The 21,768-nt window shown below is 34.5% G+C and overlaps 1 protein-coding gene across 3 annotated transcripts in view; it reads left to right on the plus strand.

The window, feature by feature from the left end:
• Nucleotides 1-21,768, plus strand: part of Hip14 (palmitoyltransferase Hip14) — a 68,770-nt gene that overhangs the window by 35,690 nt on the left and 11,312 nt on the right. For all 3 annotated transcript variants that reach the window (XM_083119049.1, XM_083119048.1, XM_083119050.1), the window contains one exon: nt 17,030-17,230. In XM_083119049.1, the coding sequence (XP_082975175.1) occupies nt 17,030-17,230 (201 nt within the window). The remainder of the gene's footprint in view (nt 1-17,029; nt 17,231-21,768) is intronic.

A 21,768-nucleotide genomic window follows, 5' to 3' on the forward strand; every position in this document is an offset into this window, starting at 1 on the left:
AATGTCTGTGAATAAGTCTGGTGAAGAAACGTTAATTTTAATCAGTTTTCGCTTGAAATGAAATTTAAATAAGCCAATCGTTACAATTAGAGCTGCAGAAAAGGATCAGCAATTTATGAGGGTAATTTACCCATATACTGCAAGGTAAGTCAGAAAGGTGACTACAGATTTGGCCACATGGTGTGTTGTTGGATACACTGGGAACACAATAATGGTGGCATTTGCAAACCAAATGTTGAAAGTGGGGATGTGCTGAAGCCGATTACCGATGTATGAACACACATCGACAGAAATTGACATATCGGCATCGGCAAAAATCCGATATTTAAATCTGTACCAATAATACTAGAGTTTTACCTTCTAATAAGTTTTATATTTTAATTTTGCAAGATTTATTGAAAATCAGGTTATGGATTTTCATCACTATGGAGTTTTTGTGATAAAATTATTGCAAACTCTCATTCAGAAGATCAAAATCAGAAATAGATCAGTACATTGCTGAACTGACTATTCCACGTGACCATATCCACTGTTGTATTGGAAATTCAAAAATGAGTATTCAAGCTTGAAGCAAATGGTGAGAAAATACTTGGGCATAACTGCTGCATCTGTATCCAGTGAACGGGTGATCAGTGTTGCTGGACTGATTTTTAAAGTTGAATCTGCCAGCATTAAATTTACAATATTAAGATCAAGAGTTCATTTTGCATTTCAAAGAATTGCTTGTGTGCTAATGTTTAATCACTCAGAATACATAATATGCAGTAGAAATATACATAGCAAATTTATTTTTTTAATGCTGGAAATAACATTCCATTTCTGTGGAATAATCTTATATATGGGTCATTCCATGCCATTTCGACCAATTTTGAATTAATTTGTCGCCTCACCATTTTTAAAATTGTCAATATTTTAACCACTTATTTCTAGGTACTTCAAGTGTTCAAAACCAAGATTGACATTTTTTTTCAGGCTTGCGTTTGGATCTGACAGCCATTTTCAGAGGCAGGCAGTGATTTTAGCATTTGCAGAGTTAACAAAAATCGCTGTAACTTCTGTTCTATAATTCCAAATGTAATGATTCAAAAACAATTTTCTTCAAAAATAAATGCTCTTCTTTTTGTATTATCATTTTTGCTTCCAAATTATTAGTTTCTATGCTATGCTACAATAAACCCGATAGATTTTTTTTTCATAATTTTCTTCATTTTCCAGTTCCATACGTGTTTCATTTAGTATTGTGAAGTAGCTATTTTTGAGTAAATTTAATCTTAAATATTTTTGTTATTCGTAAAAACATCTTCACTAGATTTTAGTATTATGGTGAGTCTGAAGAGTTCTCACTGTGGTGCAAATTTGACATTTTTCCTCCATCATCAAAGTTTTGATTTTTTCAAAATTATTAATTTTTGAGATCTTACTATAGGAAAAAAGGGGGCCCAGGCACCTCATATGTTTAACAATTGTCGGGCTTACCTGGCACCACACAGTAAACACAAGAAATATGGTTAAGGTGTTTTGCCCCTTCATGTTTTTTTTTTGTCCCCCAAATATGAGAAATTATGAAAAAAATTTATATCTGGCTTATTGTAGTAAAGCATGCAAACTAATAATCTGGAAGCAAAAATGATGATAAACAAAAAGAAAGAGCATATGTTTTCTAATCATTACATTTGGAAGTATAAAACAGAAGTTACAGCAATTCACTGCATGCCTGTGCCAGATCCAAATGCAAGCCTGAAAATAAATTTCAATGTCTGTTTTGAACACTTGATAGATATAGAAATAAGTGATCAAGTTAATAATTTTTAAAATGGTGATGGGACACAGGTTTTATTGAAATGGTATGGAATGACCCATATTAGAATCTGTTAAATATCGGCATCGGTTCCAAAAATATTGTTTAGTACATCGGCATGTGTAATTTTTCAGCTTCGTCACATCACTAGCTAAAAGTAAACAGCAGTACATACTTCATTTATTGTACTTCATTAAACTGCTCTGCATTTACATCCATTCATAAGCGTGAGCAGCATGGAAAGTTTGCCACTGTACTGTGGACACATGAACACAGGAATTGCATGTGCTCATGTTGCAATGCACTTGAAACATAGGGAGTTATTTATGTTTATCTCAAGTGTGCACCAGTATGTCAATTTATCTTGGCTAGAGGTAAATGCTTGCACAATGATTTCAGTTGCTGCTTCATCTAATGCTACTACAAAGCTTGCTTTGAGGTTTTGTTATTTATAAGCTTCCTGCTGCAAAGAACTGCTTCCTCCATTCTTCAGTGGTTGAAGGCATCAACATAATACTGAGATCACATTTTTGCCATTTATTCAAATGTCACTTGTCAGTATTATTTTCTTGTAGTTTACGGTTATTACAAGCATAAGAAAACAGTTTTTCTTTGTGACGTTTCAGGAGAACACACGCTCCTTTCATCAGACATTTATTTTCATTTTGACTAAAGATACAGTTATAACAATGGTTAGTAATTTTTAAATTTTAAAGATATTTGAGAAACTGATACAAAAGAGAATAGAATGGTTTTTAGAAAGCCAAAATGTATTTCAGTTTGAACAAATAGGATTTGGAAAGGGTTTTCTTTGGGAGGCCAACCCAAGGTGTCGAAAACATGCAGAGATGCAATCGCATCTGTTGACATAGACGGCAATGTTTCTGTGATGTACACCTTCGCATTGTTAATTAAGTTTCCTCTAACAGTCTGAAACTCTTGCACATCCCTGATCTTCCCTGAAATGGATACATGGTCCAAGAAATCTTGTTCGCTTGGTCCAACATTGAACGTGCTGGTCATTCTATGGTCATATAATGACTGTTATTCAACAATATCTGTAGAGTAAATATAGGTTAAACCACAGCCCAATAGGCAGAATTTTCATGACTTACATTAGGTACAGGTTAGTGTGTAACACGAAAACTGAGCCCGATAGGAAAAAAAAAAACTGATTTCATTTTCGAAATCAGCACCATCGACTTACCTTAGAACACCATTCACATTCCTTGTAACAAATTTCATGTTGACCAGTGCTATCAGTCAAGACGACATGACAATGAAAAGATAGTTGGGGGCGCACTGGCCACCCGTGGGCAATTTCCATTCATGGTGTCGGTCTTGCCTTCCAGAGAATCTGTCATGTGGAGGAACCCTTTTGAGTTAAGAGTGGGTTTCTTACGCTAGCTAGCTGCGTGGTTGGGCAAGGTATACCGCATCAATCCATAGGATTATTCTTTATTTTATTTAAACTTTCTCTAGATGCTTCAATTCACCAAGGGCCGTTCACTTGTTTACACCAGCTGTCTACTCTTCTGAGGCATTTTAATTATGCATAGTCAAGTGTGTTTAGACTTCCTGATGTATTGAGGTTACAGAGTTTCATCAGGTAAACAGGTAGCAATCTGTTTACAAGTATAGTGTGTGTGTGTGTGTGTTTTTGTTTGTTTGTTTGTTTGTTTTTTTATATTGTGTAGTAGTTGTGGTGTGTGTGTGTTTGTTTGTTTTTTTATATTGTGTAGTAGTTGTGGTGTGTGTGTGTTTATATTGTGTTATAGTTGTGATGTGTGTGTCTTGTGTAGTAGTTATGCTGTCTAATGTGTTTGTGTTCGTCTTGTGTAGTAATTGTGCTGTCTAATATGTTTGTGTTTGTCTTGTGTAGTAGTTCCTCCATTCATATTGGGGGTTAGGCGTAGAGCTGACAACTCTGCACTGTAAAAAGACATGTCAAGAAACAGAAATATAAGGCCATGGATGTTCCCAAGGTAAAATATTCCGGAGGTAAAATAGTCCCCCGTTCGGATCTCCGGGTGGGGACTACTTTGGGAGGTCCCTGGACTAAGGATAAGATCTACGTTAGGAATAAGGATATTAAATTAGGCACCTGGAATGTTCTGAGCCTTTACCGGCCTGGGGCATTTCAGTGTACAGTTAATGAGATAGTGAAGTATAAATTAGATGTAGTAGCTGTCCAGGAAGTTAGGTGGCCAGGAGAAGGGAATTGTAAAACTAAAAATTATACTTTTTTCTATGGTGGTACTGAAAATCATAATTTTGGAACAGGCTTTTTCATAAATAATAGAATTATCTCGGCTCTTAAAACAATAGAATTTATTAATGATAGGATATCATATGCAGTTTTACAGGGTAGGTGGTGTAAAATTATTTTAATAAACATACATGCACCAACGGAAGATAAAGATGATAATACTAAAGATGATTTTTATACAGAGTTAGAACAGGTCTTTGATAAATTTTCTCAGTATGATATGAAAATTCTGTTAGGTGACTGTAATGCACAGATTGGCAAAGAAGAGACATTTAAACCCACGATTGGTAAAGAAAGTCTTCATGAATTAAGTAATGATAATGGTATAAGATTGATTACTTTTGCAACCTCAAAGAATTTAATTGTGAAAAGTACCACTTTTAAACATAAAGATATCCATAAATATACCTGGTCTTCTCCAGATGGTAAAACTCATAATCAGATAGACCATATTCTCATTGATAAGAGAAGGCATACTAGTATAATTGACGTTCGTACACATAGAGGTGCTGACTGTGCCAGTGACCATTATTTAGTAATTGCTAAATTAAGAGAAAGACTCTCAGTGATAAATCATAAGCAACAAAATCTAAAAGTTATAAAATTTGATACAGGAAAGTTTACTGATGAAAGAATTAAGAAAGATTACCAAATTAAACTGTCAAATAGATTTGAGGTTTTGCAGGATTTAAATGATGATGAAAATATAAATGAAACAGACGTAAATAAGAATTGGGAGCACATACGTAATGCAATAGAATCAGCAGCTAAAGAAACTATAGGATACCATAAACCAAGAAAAAGTAAGCCATGGTTTGATAATGAATGTCATAATCTAATAGAAATAAGAAATCAGGCTAGACTTAGGTGGTTAAATAACTCGGATGATACAAATCTAAGCAATTATAATAGAATAAAGCGAGAAGTTAACCGCACGTTTAGAAGTAAAAAAAGAGATTACTTGAAAAGCAAAATTAACGAAATTGAAACAAACAGCAAAAATAAAAATATCAGAGATTTATATAAAGGTGTAAATGAATTTAGAAAGGGGTGGCAACCTAAAGTAAACTTGATAAAAGATAAAGACGGTGATTTTCTAGCTGACCCAAACGATATTCTAAATAGATGGAAGAACTACTTTAATGACCTTTTAAATGTCCATGTAGGAGATAAATCAGAAGTAAATGAAGTCCACACAGCAGAACCTTTAGTTCCAGAACCTAACTTGACTGAAGTTAAAGATGCTATTAAAAGGCTTAAGAATAACAAAGCACCTGGCATTGATTTAATACCAGCTGAGTTAATTAAATATGGTGGAAATTCATTAATATGTCAAATTCATAAATTAATTTGTTTAATATGGAATAAAGAAGAAATCCCTCAACAGTGGAAAGAATCCATAATTGTTCCTGTGTTTAAAAAAGGTGATAAAATGAACTGCAATAATTACCGTGGAATTTCTCTACTCTCAACAACATACAAAATATTGTCTAACATTCTTTTAACAAGACTAACCCCATATGCTAATGAAATTATAGGTGATTATCAATGTGGATTTAAACGTAACAGATCAACTACAGATCAAATTTTTCACATCAGACAGATACTTGAAAAAAAGTGGGAATATAATCAAAATGTCCATCAGCTATTCATTGATTTCAAAAAAGCATATGATTCGGTCAAAAGAGATAAATTATATAATATATTAGTAGAGTTTGGAATACCTAAGAAGCTTGTTAGTATGATAAAAATATGCACCAGTGAAACAGAAAGTAAAATTCGTGTGGGTAATAATATGTCTGACAAATTTATAATTCATGATGGGTTAAAACAAGGAGATGCATTATCTCCATTGCTCTTTAATTTTGCCTTAGAATATGCTGTTCGGAAGGTAAAAGAAACTAAAGAAGGACTAAAATTAAATGGTGTGACTCAGTTGTTAGCATATGCAGATGATGTAGACTTACTGGGGGATGATATAAATACGATTAAGAATAATGCTAAAATATTTTTCAAAACTGCTAAAGAGATAGGTTTGGAAGTTAACAAAGAGAAAACTAAATATATGCTTACAGGCCGAAACCAAGTGTTAGGTAATAATCAAAATCTAATTATTGATAACAACTCGTTTGAACCAGTTTCCAAATTCAAATACTTAGGAGTAATATTAACAAATGAAAATAATATTAAAGAGGAAATAAAAAGTAGGCTTAATTCAGGAAATGCATGTTACTTCTCTCTTCATAAACTTTTGTCTTCTCGTTTAATATCTAAGAAACTAAAAGTTAAAATATACAAAACAGTAATTTTGCCTGTAGTATTATACGGGTGTGAAACTTGGTCCCTTACATTGAAAGAGGAACATAAATTGAGAGTATTTGAAAATAAGATTCTTAGGAAAATATTTGGACCTAAAAGGGATGAGGAGACAGGTGAGTGGAGAAGGTTACATAATTTAGAACTACATAATTTGTATTCATGTCCAGATATTATTAGAATAATTAAATCAAGAAGACTTAGGTGGGCAGGCCATGTGGCACGAATGGGAGAGGAAAGAGGAGTTTACAGGATTCTTGTTGGGAAACCAGATGGTAAGAGACCTGTAGGAAGGCCAAGACGAAGATGGAGGGACAACGTTGAGATGGACCTAAAGGAAATCGGTAGGGATGGAAAAGAGTATATAGATCTTGCTCAAGATAGGGACAGATGGAAGGCCTGTGTTGCTGCAGCCATGAACCTTCGGGTTTAAGAAGGCTAGAGAGTTAGTTTAGTTAGTTAGTTAGTTAGTAATTTTTAAACAAAAAGAATCCGTTATATAATGGACGTTGTCAATGTTACATTGTTGTAATATAGCAACTTAACTGTGAAAAAAAGCAGTCTGTTGTATTTTTATTTGAGATTTTTTTAAATTATGAATCCCAAATATCATCAGGTAATTCAAATTCATCATTGTTTTCACACAGTCTCTTGATGTTTTCTGTTACATTAAATTTCAAAGATGGTGGCTTACTCCATTTGTGAAAAAGAAAACTCCATACTGGATCTACATTACCATTTTCATTATTTAATTTATTCCAGTGTTCTTCTGCAATGAACGAAGCTTCCCAGACATTCAACTCTGTGTTTCCCGTTAATCTTTTTAAAACCCTTCTCTTTTTAATCAAATGTTTCTCTTCGATGATATGAGTTGACAAACCTGTTCTTGGGTTTAGATTTATAATGTCCAAATCGTGTTCGTGCCATCTTATTGCCATTTTCCTTGCTGTTTGTCCCACATAATCCTTTGAACATGAACAACTTATATTATATATTCCTGTGGTTTCCACATCTGGTAGAGAGTTTCTCATTTTGAATTCATTAAATGTACATTCCAAACTTCTTGGTGATTTAAAAACAATTTTGAAATCAAAACTTCTGAAAATTTTTGCAATTTTATGTGAGAATCCCTTGTGGAATGGAATGCACACAAATTTCTTTTCAACAGATTTTTCATCTTTGTCTGTATTTCTCTTTTCCTTTAGTTTTCTTGCTACTTGTTTTTTGATTTGGTTTATTCTGTTAGTGTGAAAGCCATTTTCTTTTGCTATATTAAAAAGCCTTTCTTCTTCATTTTTGATATCCTCATTATTAGAACATAGTCTTTGTACTCTCAGGAAAATATTTAAAAATATGTTATCCATTGTTATACGCGAATGTTCAGAATTGGCATGGATGTATTTTTCACCCGCTAATTTTTTTCTATGGACTGATGTTTGAATTGTTGAGTCAGTTGTCTTAATTTGCAGATCAAGGAAAGAAATTACATTGTTATTCATGGGTTCACAAGTGAATTTTATGCGACGATGTGATTCATTTAACAATTTAAATACGTCCATGATGGTGTTATCATTTTTAGCAATAATTAGCACATCATCTACATATCTGATGTAGAGTTTGATATCCGCACCTATTGCATTAACAATTGGAGATTCTATGTAATGAAGGAAAATGCTGGAGATGATTCCGGATACTGGGTTTCCCATTGATAGACCATTACTTTGCTGATAGATTTTGCCATCAAATATAAAGTAATTGTAATTTGCACATACAGTAAACCATCGAACCATTTCCCATGATTCTACTGGGTTAACCTTCATCTCAATAAGCCATCTGTGTAATGCATCTGTGGCACCTTCTATTGGGACACTTGGATATAAATTTTCAACATCAAAACTTGCAATACGATACTCATTATTCCAAACAATATTTTTTAGTTTCTGTTTCACTTCGTATGCATTTTTAACACTGAATGGTGTTTGTTGTTTAATTATAGCAAGTCTTTCAACTAAATATTTGGATAGTTTGTATGCAGGATGTGTGAAAGTTGCAATGATGGGTCGTATTGGAGTTCCTGGTTTGTGAGTTTTTGGTAGTCCAAAGGCAATCGGCAGGGTTGAATTTTTGACAATGAGTTTTTTCTTCATTTCCCTTGGTATCGTGATACTGCTTTCAATTACTTTCTTTACCTCATTTATTATTTTATTTATAGGATTTCGAGAGGTTTCTGTGAAATTGTTTACTTTGAAACATTCTTCCATAGAATAATAGATAGATAACCAATAGAAGGTGCCACAGATGCATTACACAGATGGCTTATTGAGATGAAGGTTAACCCAGTAGAATCATGGGAAATGGTTCGATGGTTTACTGTATGTGCAAATTACAATTACTTTATATTTGATGGCAAAATCTATCAGCAAAGTAATGGTCTATCAATGGGAAACCCAGTATCCGGAATCATCTCCAGCATTTTCCTTCATTACATAGAATCTCCAATTGTTAATGCAATAGGTGCGGATATCAAACTCTACATCAGATATGTAGATGATGTGCTAATTATTGCTAAAAATGATAACACCATCATGGACGTATTTAAATTGTTAAATGAATCACATCGTCGCATAAAATTCACTTGTGAACCCATGAATAACAATGTAATTTCTTTCCTTGATCTGCAAATTAAGACAACTGACTCAACAATTCAAACATCAGTCCATAGAAAAAAATTAGCGGGTGAAATTTACATCCATGCCAATTCTGAACATTCGCGTATAACAATGGATAACATATTTTTAAATATTTTCCTGAGAGCACAAAGACTATGTTCTAATAATGAGGATATCAAAAATGAAGAAGAAAGGCTTTTTAATATAGCAAAAGAAAATGGCTTTCACACTAACAGAATAAACCAAATCAAAAAACAAGTAGCAAGAAAACTAAAGGAAAAGAGAAATACAGACAAAGATGAAAAATCTGTTGAAAAGAAATTTGTGTGCATTCCATTCCACAAGGGATTCTCACATAAAATTGCAAAAATTTTCAGAAGTTTTGATTTCAAAATTGTTTTTAAATCACCAAGAAGTTTGGAATGTACATTTAATGAATTCAAAATGAGAAACTCTCTACCAGATGTGGAAACCACAGGAATATATAATATAAGTTGTTCATGTTCAAAGGATTATGTGGGACAAACAGCAAGGAAAATGGCAATAAGATGGCACGAACACGATTTGGAAATTATAAATCTAAACCCAAGAACAGGTTTGTCAACTCATATCATCGAAGAGAAACATTTGATTAAAAAGAGAAGGGTTTTAAAAAGATTAACGGGAAACACAGAGTTGAATGTCTGGGAAGCTTCGTTCATTGCAGAAGAACACTGGAATAAATTAAATAATGAAAATGGTAATGTAGATCCAGTATGGAGTTTTCTTTTTCACAAATGGAGTAAGCCACCATCTTTGAAATTTAATGTAACAGAAAACATCAAGAGACTGTGTGAAAACAATGATGAATTTGAATTACCTGATGATATTTGGGATTCATAATTTAAAAAAAATCTCAAATAAAAATACAACAGACTGCTTTTTTTCACAGTTAAGTTGCTATATTACAACAATGTAACATTGACAACGTCCATTATATAAAGGATTCTTTTTGTTTAAAAATTACTAACCATTGTTATAACTGTATCTTTAGTCAAAATGAAAATAAATGTCTGATGAAAGGAGCGTGTGTTCTCCTGAAACGTCACAAAGAAAAACTGTTTTCTTATGCTTGTAATAACCGTAAACTACAAGAAAATAATTCTATAATGCAAGCAATGCGTACATACAAGAAAAACTATCACTTGTCAGTTCCTTGTAAATGGGTGATTATACAGTGTGTTCAAAGAGTCACGCAACCAGGATTTTGAATGTACATAACTTTGTACAAAAAGCGATAGAGACATGGAACTTATACTGGATGTTAACGTTGTCAATGTGGATACTTTTTAAACATAACATGAAAATTATGCTGTACATGAACGTTCAGTATGGGGGAAAAATACTAAGGTGTAAACAAGTTTTTGTACGAAGTGAGAACAAACATGGATGAAAGACAGCTGTAAAGTCGCTTAGCAAAACTTTTTGATGTGTATTGATGGTCTGTGTGGCTATTTATGGAATTGATAAAAGAATGATAATTTTGTGCACATTTTATGCATTACAGATTACTTTATAGAGTTAATTATGGCATGTGTACTGGCAACATTGATCATGTCAGAGGGCAGTAACAGGTGTACCCAGCATCTGGCTATGTTTTTCAATCAATGCCCAGATGAAATAAGAGTTGAAATTTATTGTGCATAAAGATGGGTTTTCGTACCATAAATTTCAAATCTTTTATACTTGGAATATGAGAACATGTTTAGAATTACTTCACAAGCTTAGTAACTATTGTTTGTAAAGCTGAGATGTTACATTGTCCCCTATTGTAGATTCACCCAAATAGTGTGTGTGTACACCATGTGATCCAATGTGTAGCCACTTTTCTGATTCACCCTATGGATTAAAATATTCTGAGCCTTGTGAACAAATATCTTATAAGTTATGCTCGATGGTATAATGGTATTTATGTAGTATTTTGTTTCTTTTTATTTATTTTGACCATGTTACTTGTTACCTTTTTTAATGAAGTTCAAAATAACATTTGTGGTATACAGTAGAATAGGAAATCAAACACTAACTATGTTGTAAACTAATAAGTAACTGTATCGAGAGATGGTGTCCCTCAAAGATTTTTAAGTAACAAAAGTGCAGAAGGGATGGATGTGTGTCTCAATTTCGAGCAATTTTGTATGAATTCTTATTTGTATTTGCAGTTCAGTTAAATGGAAGCCCAAAATCCACTTTTCCTCATTTGTGTTATAGTAATTTTGTTCAGGTTAAGAACATAACATAAATACTTTAGTACATGCATAGACTTTCAGTTGTTCCAATGTATGCAGATTTTTTTTCTTCTGGTTCTTTAGTTCTGTTCTGATATGCTTATTACATCTAAAAATGATTGTGGAAGTTGGCAGTTAATTTATATATTTTAATGTAAGATCATGGTTATTAGTGAAGTAAATTGGAATTGGACAATATTTCACAGGTCAAACAATATTGACAGACTTCCATTCTGTTACCTCAATATTATCCCTTATCTACCGCTTAATGCTAAACAGAAACAGTGTATTTTGCATTGCATGCATATATCAGTGGAATGTTTGTTGCAAAACTTCACTGCTTTGTATCTAATTTTCATCCTATTTCTCTGTTAAATATAGTTCTAGATAGCATGTAATATAATGCATGTTTGTGGATGTACATAATGTTGTGTATGTTACCTGTACTCATGACATGTTTTACTGTGAACTGTTCCGTGTAAGTTGTAACAATCAGTGTTCGAAGTGAAGTGGGGACGATACCCCTCCAGCTCTAAAATTTCCACAAAGCAATCTTTCAGCTGTCTCATTGTCACCATGTGAAACATAGCAGCATCCTCCCAGCTAGCCTCAAGACTCAAGCAAGCATGTCCCTCCTAACAATTTCCACTTCAAGCTCTGGTAACAAGTATAGAACCAGAAGTACGTACTTTTTTTTTTAGGATATTTATTAGAAATTGCTGGTCTTATAGGAGCAACCATGCTGCTTCGTACAGATTTGTAGTTGTCGGGTATGCAATGATATTTCACACTTAACAGTAGTTAGGAATTCTTACTATTACAACTTACGAAGCAAAATTTGTAGGTGGATGATCTGCGAGATAAATTTTCAACTCTAGAGATAAATTTTCAACTCTAGATCTCTGCTTACAACTGAAGCCAAGTATATTAGCCTTTTGACTATCCAGAGATATATATGTATACACCAGTGATAATGATAATAATACTACTAACCCGTGGCGCAATAGCCCATTGAGGGCCCGGGCCTACCTACCTACAGACTGCCAGCCTGTCCCACTTGATTCTACTCACTCACTCACCCGAGGTGGAAGATCATCCAAACAGTAACTGGGTGATGTGTGGTCACCATGACGAACCCTCAGTCATTGATGTAGGTTTTCATGACTCGAATACACCAGAGATGGCATACATGAATCAATATTAGCAAATACAGGCATGTTGGTATATTGTTCATTGTCGATAAATTTACCAGTCAAATATTTTCTATAAATATTACATGATTTAGGGCAAAATTCTGTCACTTGGTCATTTTTTTTAATGAATATAAAGGTATAAATTATGCACCATAGTCTTGTAAAGTTAATCTCTAAATATACAGTTTCTTTTCCTAAGGCAAAATCCTTGTGGTCATCTTGTTCTCTACATAAATCTTCAGTGAATGGGACCTTTTTATGCTGTAAACCTCTCTGTACAGGAGATTTTCAACCATGTGCTTTTCAAATGAACTGTGATGAGAGAGAAAAAATCATAGAAGTGAAACTGAATGTAGTAGAGAGCTGAAGTTGGTTTTGTTTTTACAAGAAAAGACCACGCTCCTATGGGAAGTGAAATATTTTAATTCTCCCAGTAACAGGCATAGTTTGAATAAGAAGATTAATAAGTTGAAATTTTACTCGAGTATACTAATTTGGTGTCAACCAAATCTTAATTGTTTTTGTATGGTGGGATGTTAGAATTTTACTTCCTGTGAAAGTTCTTACCATTCAAGCAAGAATAAATCAAACATTAACCCTGTATAACGAACAGTTCTGTTTCAGTGGTGATCTGTTATGTATATCTTCATATTTGTAAAGCTTATACTTTTAAATTCAAATCTATTTTGTATATATGTAAAAAAGAAAAACAACTCTTAACAAACCTACAATACTCATATTGAAGTTCAAGTAGTCCTTAACTTCATATGTATATAAACAAAAAGAAAAGAGAAATGAAATGTCTAGAGTTGCTCTATAGAATAACAAATGTATAGTTACGTGCTGCTTGTCCCAGAAGGATCCAGCCAGCATATGAGATCTACAGGAACTTGTCCCAAATGGAACCAACTGGCATTTGTAATAAATTGCCGAGGTTCTTCGTGCTATTTTATATAAGGTTTTTGTATGGTATCGGTAATTTATTGTTCTTATTTGTATGTATTGCTTCCATTGTAGATTTTTCTTCTCATTATAATTCTTATAAGCAAGTAAACACTTTTTTTTATGTGATGTTTCAGGAAAACATGTACCGTTTTCATCAGATATTTATTTGTAAAAAATACCATAAATGGATGATATTCAATTTGACATCATCATGCAGTGAACTCTGGGATGAAATTGGGCAAACAGATTCACATGTGTTAGGGAAGGTTTACGAGAAGCCTTCCTACAACAAGAAAAAATTTTAACCTAATTTTATATAAGGTTTTTTGTATGGTATCGGTAATTTATTGTTCTTATTTGAAGGGCCAGAGGGAAAAACGATGAATGTCGATTTTTCGCCCATTTTGAGATCGCAACGCCATCTGATAGTTCAGAAGCTGTACTATAAGAATGAGAACGGCCTTGGTTGGGAAACGATGAGAAGTGCCTGAAAAACGCATTATTATTTTGGCATATATTAACGTACTTATGAAAAGAAATACTTTGTTTTTCATTTCCTGGCAAATCGTCTCGAATGAACATTCATCGTTTTTCCCCCTGGCCCTTCATTTGTATGTATTGCTTCCATTGTAGATTTTTCTTCTCATTTATAATTCTTATAAGCAAGTAAACACTTTTTTTTATGTAATGTTTCAGGAAAACATGTACTGTCTTCATCAGATATTTATTTGTACAAAAATACCATAAATGGATGATATTCATTTTGACATCATCATGCAGTGAACTCTGGGAAGAAATTGGGCAAACAGATTCACGTATGTTAGGGAAGGGTTACGAGAAGCCTTCCTACAACAAGAAAAATTTTTACCACAATTTTCACAGTTTCTGTAAGGCTTAGGGAAAGGTAAAAAGTATTCATACCTAACATGATCACGATCATCACATGCAGAAAGCTTCCCTGTATGTTTTTAACGTGGGATCTGATCTATGTCTCAAATATGGTGCAGTGAATTGTAGGAGGGAAGTTGTTTGCTGAATATCATCTATCGGAAGAAAAAAAATCTATACAAATAAATGTAAGGAAAGGAGTGTGTTTTCTCCCAAAATATTACATCAAGGAACATGTTTATTGTAACAACTGTAAGTTAGAAGAAGAACTGTATTGATATTGGTTAAAGTTTTGTGTTGAGTCATACCTAAAATGCATCCTATGGTGATAAAGGTATTGTACTGAATGTTGTTGCAATGTAAAACCTATGTTTTGGGCTGGTCGAGGCAGTCTCTGAATTATTTCATGTACTCCTGTACGAATTCTTTGGATACGTTTGTTATTTCACATCAGATTAGTGATGTAAGTGAGATTTCTTTGCTCATGAAGTAAAACAATCGTTTATGTTTGGTGAATAAATGACACGGTTGATATTGGGCGTAAGCAAGTTACTAATTTTTATCCACGAAACTTACTTGTAGAAGTTCTATTAATTTGGGTGGCCTCAATGAGTTCCCAAGCAGATGGTGGCATACCCACCAAAATGCCACCAAAATTAATAGAACCTCTACAAGTAAGTTTTGCAGATAAAACTAATAACTCGCGTACGTCTAATTAAGACAATCTTGTTAGGTAGCCAGGAGAGTGCTGCATCGAGGGCTTTATGCTCGAGTGTCTAATGGTTTGCACGGATGATGCAAGATAACGTACGGAATTGACAGCTTCTTCCCTTGAGCGAATAACGCTCAAACAGGCAAAATGTTCGGTATACCTATCGAAGCCCAGTAGTTCGTGTATAACAGTAATTTGTGTGTGATAGTAGTGGGTCCTCAAATATGGATTGTGAAGTGAAAGATACAGCAACTTGAAACTTAAGTGAACATAGTCATCATCTCCATGTTAAAATGTAGTTTAGTCTGTGTTACCAGTACATAGCGATATATGAAAATGAATAGATGATTATGGGCTGAAACTTACACTTATATATCTACGATTCTTGTCACATTGAAATGATATTTGATTCTATACACTCGAGCATGGTATGCAAGCGTGGGAGACTCGAACGAGTATTATCGAGCGAAAGTAATCCCATGCAGTACTCTAGTAGTCAGTCATAGGGGAAAGTGCCAAGTGTCCTTGTGTATCTGTTGTAGGGGGACGTTGTTGATGCTGACCCTAATTATGTCATGGGTGCATTGTGTATACTTCAAAATCACAACTGCTGTCAAGAGTAAGCACAGAATATTACATCACAAAAGTAATGCAAATTTGATAGAAAACATTATGTGTGGATATCTCTTATTCTTCTAGCTACTAGGATATCAAGCTTGAAAGCATTAGTGTTCCTAGCTGTCAGTGTTGGGAAGTGGCAGAAAGCATAGCAGTATGCTTATAAATAGCATGCATTATGGGCCATTAGTGCCTCCATTTGCATTAGGCTCTGCAACTTTTATTTAGTTTTAGGCAACAGTTGTTCCATTTCAAATAATTTTAATTAATGACTCCTCTAACTTACTCATTGTAACTAGCATTTCCATAAACAAATGTATCTCCTGCATGGCCCTTTGAAGAAGAAATTATGTACTTAAAGAAGTTGTTTTGTTGCAAACTTACACTAATTAGATTCAAATTATGTTAAATAAACTAATTATAAGTGGAGCTCTTTTCTACAGGGTGTCCCAAAAAGCCATGACTGCAAGTTGAGATAATGTGTTTTGACCAAGGACAGGAAAAGCAGTTTATGTTAACGAGAGTCTCGAAATGAGTCATTGTGGGGTATAGGTATGGGGAACAACGAGCATATCTGGCAACAGTGAAGAAAGTAATGTCCTCGGCGATGGGGAACAAATTGCACAGAAACCTGTGTGGTATGTATGACTGTATTCATCACAGAGAGATTGATAAAGGGGAATGAAAATAGGTCAATTGCTCATGGAATGCAGTGAACATTTTGCAAATGGATATCATATGATTCTCCATGTTCCCCATCATTTTCTCCTGTTGTAATTGTTTGACTCAACATTGCGCAATGCTTTTCCAAACCCGTAGCTAAAAAGTTATACATCTCTAGACCCATGTTGACAGACTTTTGACAGGTTTTAGTGGGATATTTTTGAATCACTTGCAGAACTAGGTTAAAGTGATTATGATATATATAATTAATAATATATATATATATATATATATAGACACACACACTGTAAATAACTATATTAATTTCACTATTTTGATGCAAATACCTATTCACACCATTTCAATCCTGCTTAGGGAGGAATATATATTTTAATTCTATTGATGTTAATTTCTCCCTCCCTCCCTCTCCTCTTCAAAGAGAACAACAATGCAATGTCTGCACATAGACATCATGCTCATGATTAAAAACGTGCATGGGAGATTGATGAGCCCTTACACTAAGCAAAGATACTCACCAAGCATGTTTGTTCCCGTTGCCAGTCTCTGTGAACCACTTTCTCATAACATAGGATCGTGGCAACAATTAAAATAACCCGTATATTTGCTTTGCTAATTTCTCTGTTTCAAAATGACATTCTATTCATATGTACTGTATTTTTTTGATCTTTTGCAGAGGCTCCGATTTTGGTGTATGGTGTCAACGCCTTTCTTAACATTCTACGTAATAGGCATCATTCTTCAGTCAGAACTTGTCTATCTTGTAAAATTCGGACTGATGGTTGCTATGTACATTGTATTACATTTTGGTGGACAATATTTTTTTGACGATAGGCTAATGAATCTTCTACCCATGTCAATATACCTGGCTACCAAGGTAAGTGGTGTTTGTTGTTAATTTGATATTTTAATGATAGTGTTTTTTTGGGGGTAATTTTAATTAATTCACAAAATTAATGATAGTTCAAGCTTCATTTATGATATTTTGAATTATATTTACATCTAACATAACTCCAGATTCCATTGCCATCCCATTTTCAAATTTTGTACAGTTATTCAGCAATTCATATTGGATTTGGTGCGTGTTACTCACAATATTAAATATTAAAAAATATTTCTATTAAGAACACAAAAGTATCATATAAAAGCTATTTTACTTACACATTTGTGAGTCTACTCGTCGAGTTAGCTACGTTTTGGGGAAGCGTCTGCCCCCTTCTTCAGGTGTTCTTTAAGCATGCAATACTGCCATGCCACGTCGTTATATCATACAAGAAAAGGTTGGATGGGTAGGATTGGGGAAAAAATATTAGAAAAAACTATGTCCCTTTCACCCTGCATTTCCTTAAAACATCATGTTCACTATAAATACCCTTAAAATTCATTAAAAGCAGTAAAAATAAGTTAAAAATCCAAGAACTGCTCACTCCCATCTGTGTATTAATCAGCTGATGTTCCACGTGGAATGCACAGGCTATAGCATATACGCCATGCACAGGCTATTCACCATCTTCATAAAACTTATTCCCAGACCTACACTCTATCCCATCTAACTCTGGAGCAGGCAAACGAAAACAAGTCTCTTAGCAAATAATGCGAGACAACCCCAAATGAACACATGAGAGCAACAGGATTGCATGGAAGGGGTGGAGCGACTGCAGTTACCAGCCTTTGCAGCAGTGTGTACTGCTTTGCTCTTCCACTCAATTCCCCCCCCCCTGCCCCCCATCTGTTGCTACATGCAGCTTTGTTCCAGAGATAGCTGAGACAGGGTATAGGCATGTCATATCTCATGTGAAAGAGTGCTTCAATTCCTTTCTAACAGGGCCTCCCCGATGGCGCAGTGGTAGCGTCGTTGCCTTGTAATCAAGGGGTCCCGGGTTCGATACCCGGTGGAGGCACATAGTGGTTCGGATCCCACTTTAAACCGTAGGTCCAGTCCCGATTAGCCTTACTGTGCATAAAGTGGACTTAAAAAACACCAAATCAAATCAAAATCAAATTCCTTTCTAACAGCATCTGAATCGCTTTTATAGGTGCCATGATTGTCAAAATATGGCAATCTAAAATTAAAAAGAATGTAAAAAAAAATGGTTGAAATATCACATTTTAGAGATGCAAAGGTTCCAACCTCAGCTCAGGTGACCCCTCCTTCAGTGTGCCAAATTTCAAATGAATCAAAATAGAGGCTGAATAGTGCCTCTTCATTGGTCGATTTTACGTGAAATGAGCCAGGTGCTTATAATCTACCTTATTTCATGTGAACAATTGAGACATTGTAATAGTGTTTCCACTAACCTGGAAATCCTGGGCAATATTAAATGTGGATTTTTCAGATGTTTGTAGAGCCCAATTTGATACATCAAGTGCTAATTAGTATGTAAAATGAATTATTTGAAAAAAAAAAAAAAATATGCTGAAGCCATTGCTTTAACATATTTTCGCTTTCTTTTCTAAAGTACTATAAACAGATTTTAAGTAACAAGGTGGCTAATTGCAAATTCCTTGATTTCCGGGAATTATGCATGAATTATTGACTGGGAATTAATGCGTGAATTCTGAGTGAATTTTTCTCCCTAGACGTGAAAAATTGCAACCTTTATTAATCCAAATGCCATTGAATTTATACATATTTGTAAATGCCCCGAGGCAAGTTTTTCACAGTTTAGCTTTTATTTTTATCAAGGAAGGAAAAGAAAACTGGGTGGAAAATGAAACAGAACTCTCTCAATCTGTTTACTTTGCTAGTGTTCTTTGCAGAACAATCTATCTAACAGACAGAATATTAGTTTTTCTTGTATGTACGCATTGCGTGCATTATAGAATTATTTTCCTGTAGTTTACGGTTATTACAAGCATAAGAAAACAGTATAATAAATGTCTGATGAAAGGAGCGTGTGTTCTCCTGAAACGTCACAAAGAAAAACTGTTTTCTTATGCTTGTAATAACCGTAAACTACAGGAAAATAAATCAGACAGAATATTTTGCAAGATATAATTAATATATCTTGAAGTTGATTAGGTAAATTTGAGTTTGAAATTCTTATACAATTAACAATTTTTTGCAGATTAGTATGTCCCGAAACATTTGTGACTTGTGTTAGTAGATGTATTTCTAGTCTCAGTATGTGAAATGTGAAAACTCCACACATTGAATTAAATATTTTAAATATATATACTGTCTAATTAAATTGTATTAAAATTTTTGGATACATTGGAATCGCACAGGCTCTTTATGTTGTTAATATGTTTGCGTGTGTGTGTGTATATGTATGGGTGCTGAGATGCGGTAATACGTAAGGTTCAAATAGAGAAAACATCTGCTTGAATTTCTGGAAGGTTCGCCTTGAAAACCGAGAATTATACTTGAATTTTATTATGGTCATGGAGTGGCCACCCTGAGTAAGTATTAAGAAATGGCAAAGTGGTGTGAAAATACCTCTAAAAATCAGAGAAATTGTTTTGTAAAAATAAGTGGTGACCCTGTTGTAAAAATGTAACATGTGTTAGTGCTGGATTCTTCAGAGCAACTTGTTTCAATGAAGCAGAATTGGAAGATATTTACCTGTACTACTTAGAAATGATAGTGCGAAAGTAGACATATGTTTAAATGCATTTCTACTGATGAGTGACTGTCATGAATTTTGTATTTGATATTAATGAAGTTTAGGCACATGTAGGCTAATCAGAACTGGACCTACAGTTTAAAGTGGGTTCCGAACCAGTATGTGCCACCACCAAGTATTGAACATAACATTACATTACACCCGCCGCAAAATGACTTCGGACCTCATGTGAAATCTGCCGTAGTAAGCAGTCTATCACTTTGTAGCCTTGTATGTAGTGTTGTTTTGTTTCGAACATGGAATTGTTTCAGCATGAACTTATCTGGCAAAAGTGTATTACTGCTGATAAACGAGTTCATTTCATTTTGTATTGTTAGTTGACACAGGAAGGGTGACTTTCTGCTGTAGTGTGTGTGTGATAAATTGATGTGTTTTTGTGTGGTGCACTTTGTGTTGGATATTTTCCTACTGTATTTGTGTTGGATATTTGACTACTGTGCAGGTGTATTTGTGATATTCCGTTAAAGTACTGTAGTAGTGTGGAAAAAGCCAGCATTATTGCATGGCGAATTGAAAACGTCCCGATAAGGACGATATGTAAACAAACAGGTTGTGCAAAATCAACCATTATGAAGGTACTGGCAGCCGCCAGAGAACTGCCTCCAACTGTCATTCCAAAGCACAAATTCGGTGGTGGGAGGCAAAGAAAAACAACCAAATCTACAGACGCTCTCCTAATGAGAGGAATAAAGAAAAACCCTCGACTGACAGTGTCAGAACTTAAAGAAATGCACCCAGTCTGCCGGAAAATGTTAGTGTTCGGGCACGATCCAGCACCGTTTGCAGAAAGACTTGGATTTGCTGTGTCGTACTGCTGCTAAGAAGCTACTACTCACCGCCCACATGAAGAAAGACAGCCTTGCTTTTGCAAAGAAATATGCACACTGGACACCAGCACAGTGGAGGAAAGTCATGTTTTCCGATGAAAGCTCATTCCAAATGTTCTGAATAGGAGCTGCTAAGGTTCGACGTCCATCATCTTCAGATTGATACGACCCAAAGTATACGGTTCCGACCATTAGGCACTCTCAGTCTGTAATGGTGTGGGGGTGTTTTTCAGGTGAAAAGGGTAGGGCAGGTTTATATTTCTTACAGCAAAACGTGACGATGAATGCAGAACAATATATCAACGTTCTTAAGGACCATTTAGCGAATATTCTTCAGATCCACGAGTGGGATCTTTTCATGCATGATAATGCTCCTTGTCACACGGCTAAGAAGGTAAGGAAATGGCTTGAGGAACAATGTTAGAAACAATGCCTTGATGTTAGAGTGGCCTGGGAATAGCCCCGATCGCAACCCAATTGAAAATTGTTGGCATCGTATGATACAATTCCTGGGAAAGATGATGATTCAGAACCTACAGACCCTCCAAACAGAACTGAAGAAAATGTGTTGGATTGACATGGACTTTAAATGACTTCCCTAGTCTTAGTGATTCCATGCCCAAGCACATCCAAATGGTTCTCAAAAGTAAAGGCAACATGACTCCGTACTAATGTATGCATTTTTTGCTGTATCTAATAGCTTAATAATAGCTTTTCACATGAATTTTCTGTATTTTTTGTGCTTTTGTTATGAGGTCCGAAGTCATTTTGCGGCAGGTGTAGTTGTCATAAGAATAATAACAAAATCTCAGAACACTGAATTATGGACTGTTTATGGAAGTATTGTATCAATAAAATTGTGTTTTACCAATAAACCAATATACTAATATGTTAACATCAACTGGCATAGATTTTTCTGAACTTCTTGGTTAGAAAGAAAGTGAATTGTTGGTATCATATAC

The sequence above is a fragment of the Lepisma saccharinum genome, chromosome 3 (assembly GCF_977018435.1).
Source record: "Lepisma saccharinum chromosome 3, izLepSacc3.1, whole genome shotgun sequence".
Classification (NCBI taxonomy): Eukaryota; Metazoa; Arthropoda; class Insecta; order Zygentoma; family Lepismatidae; genus Lepisma; species Lepisma saccharinum.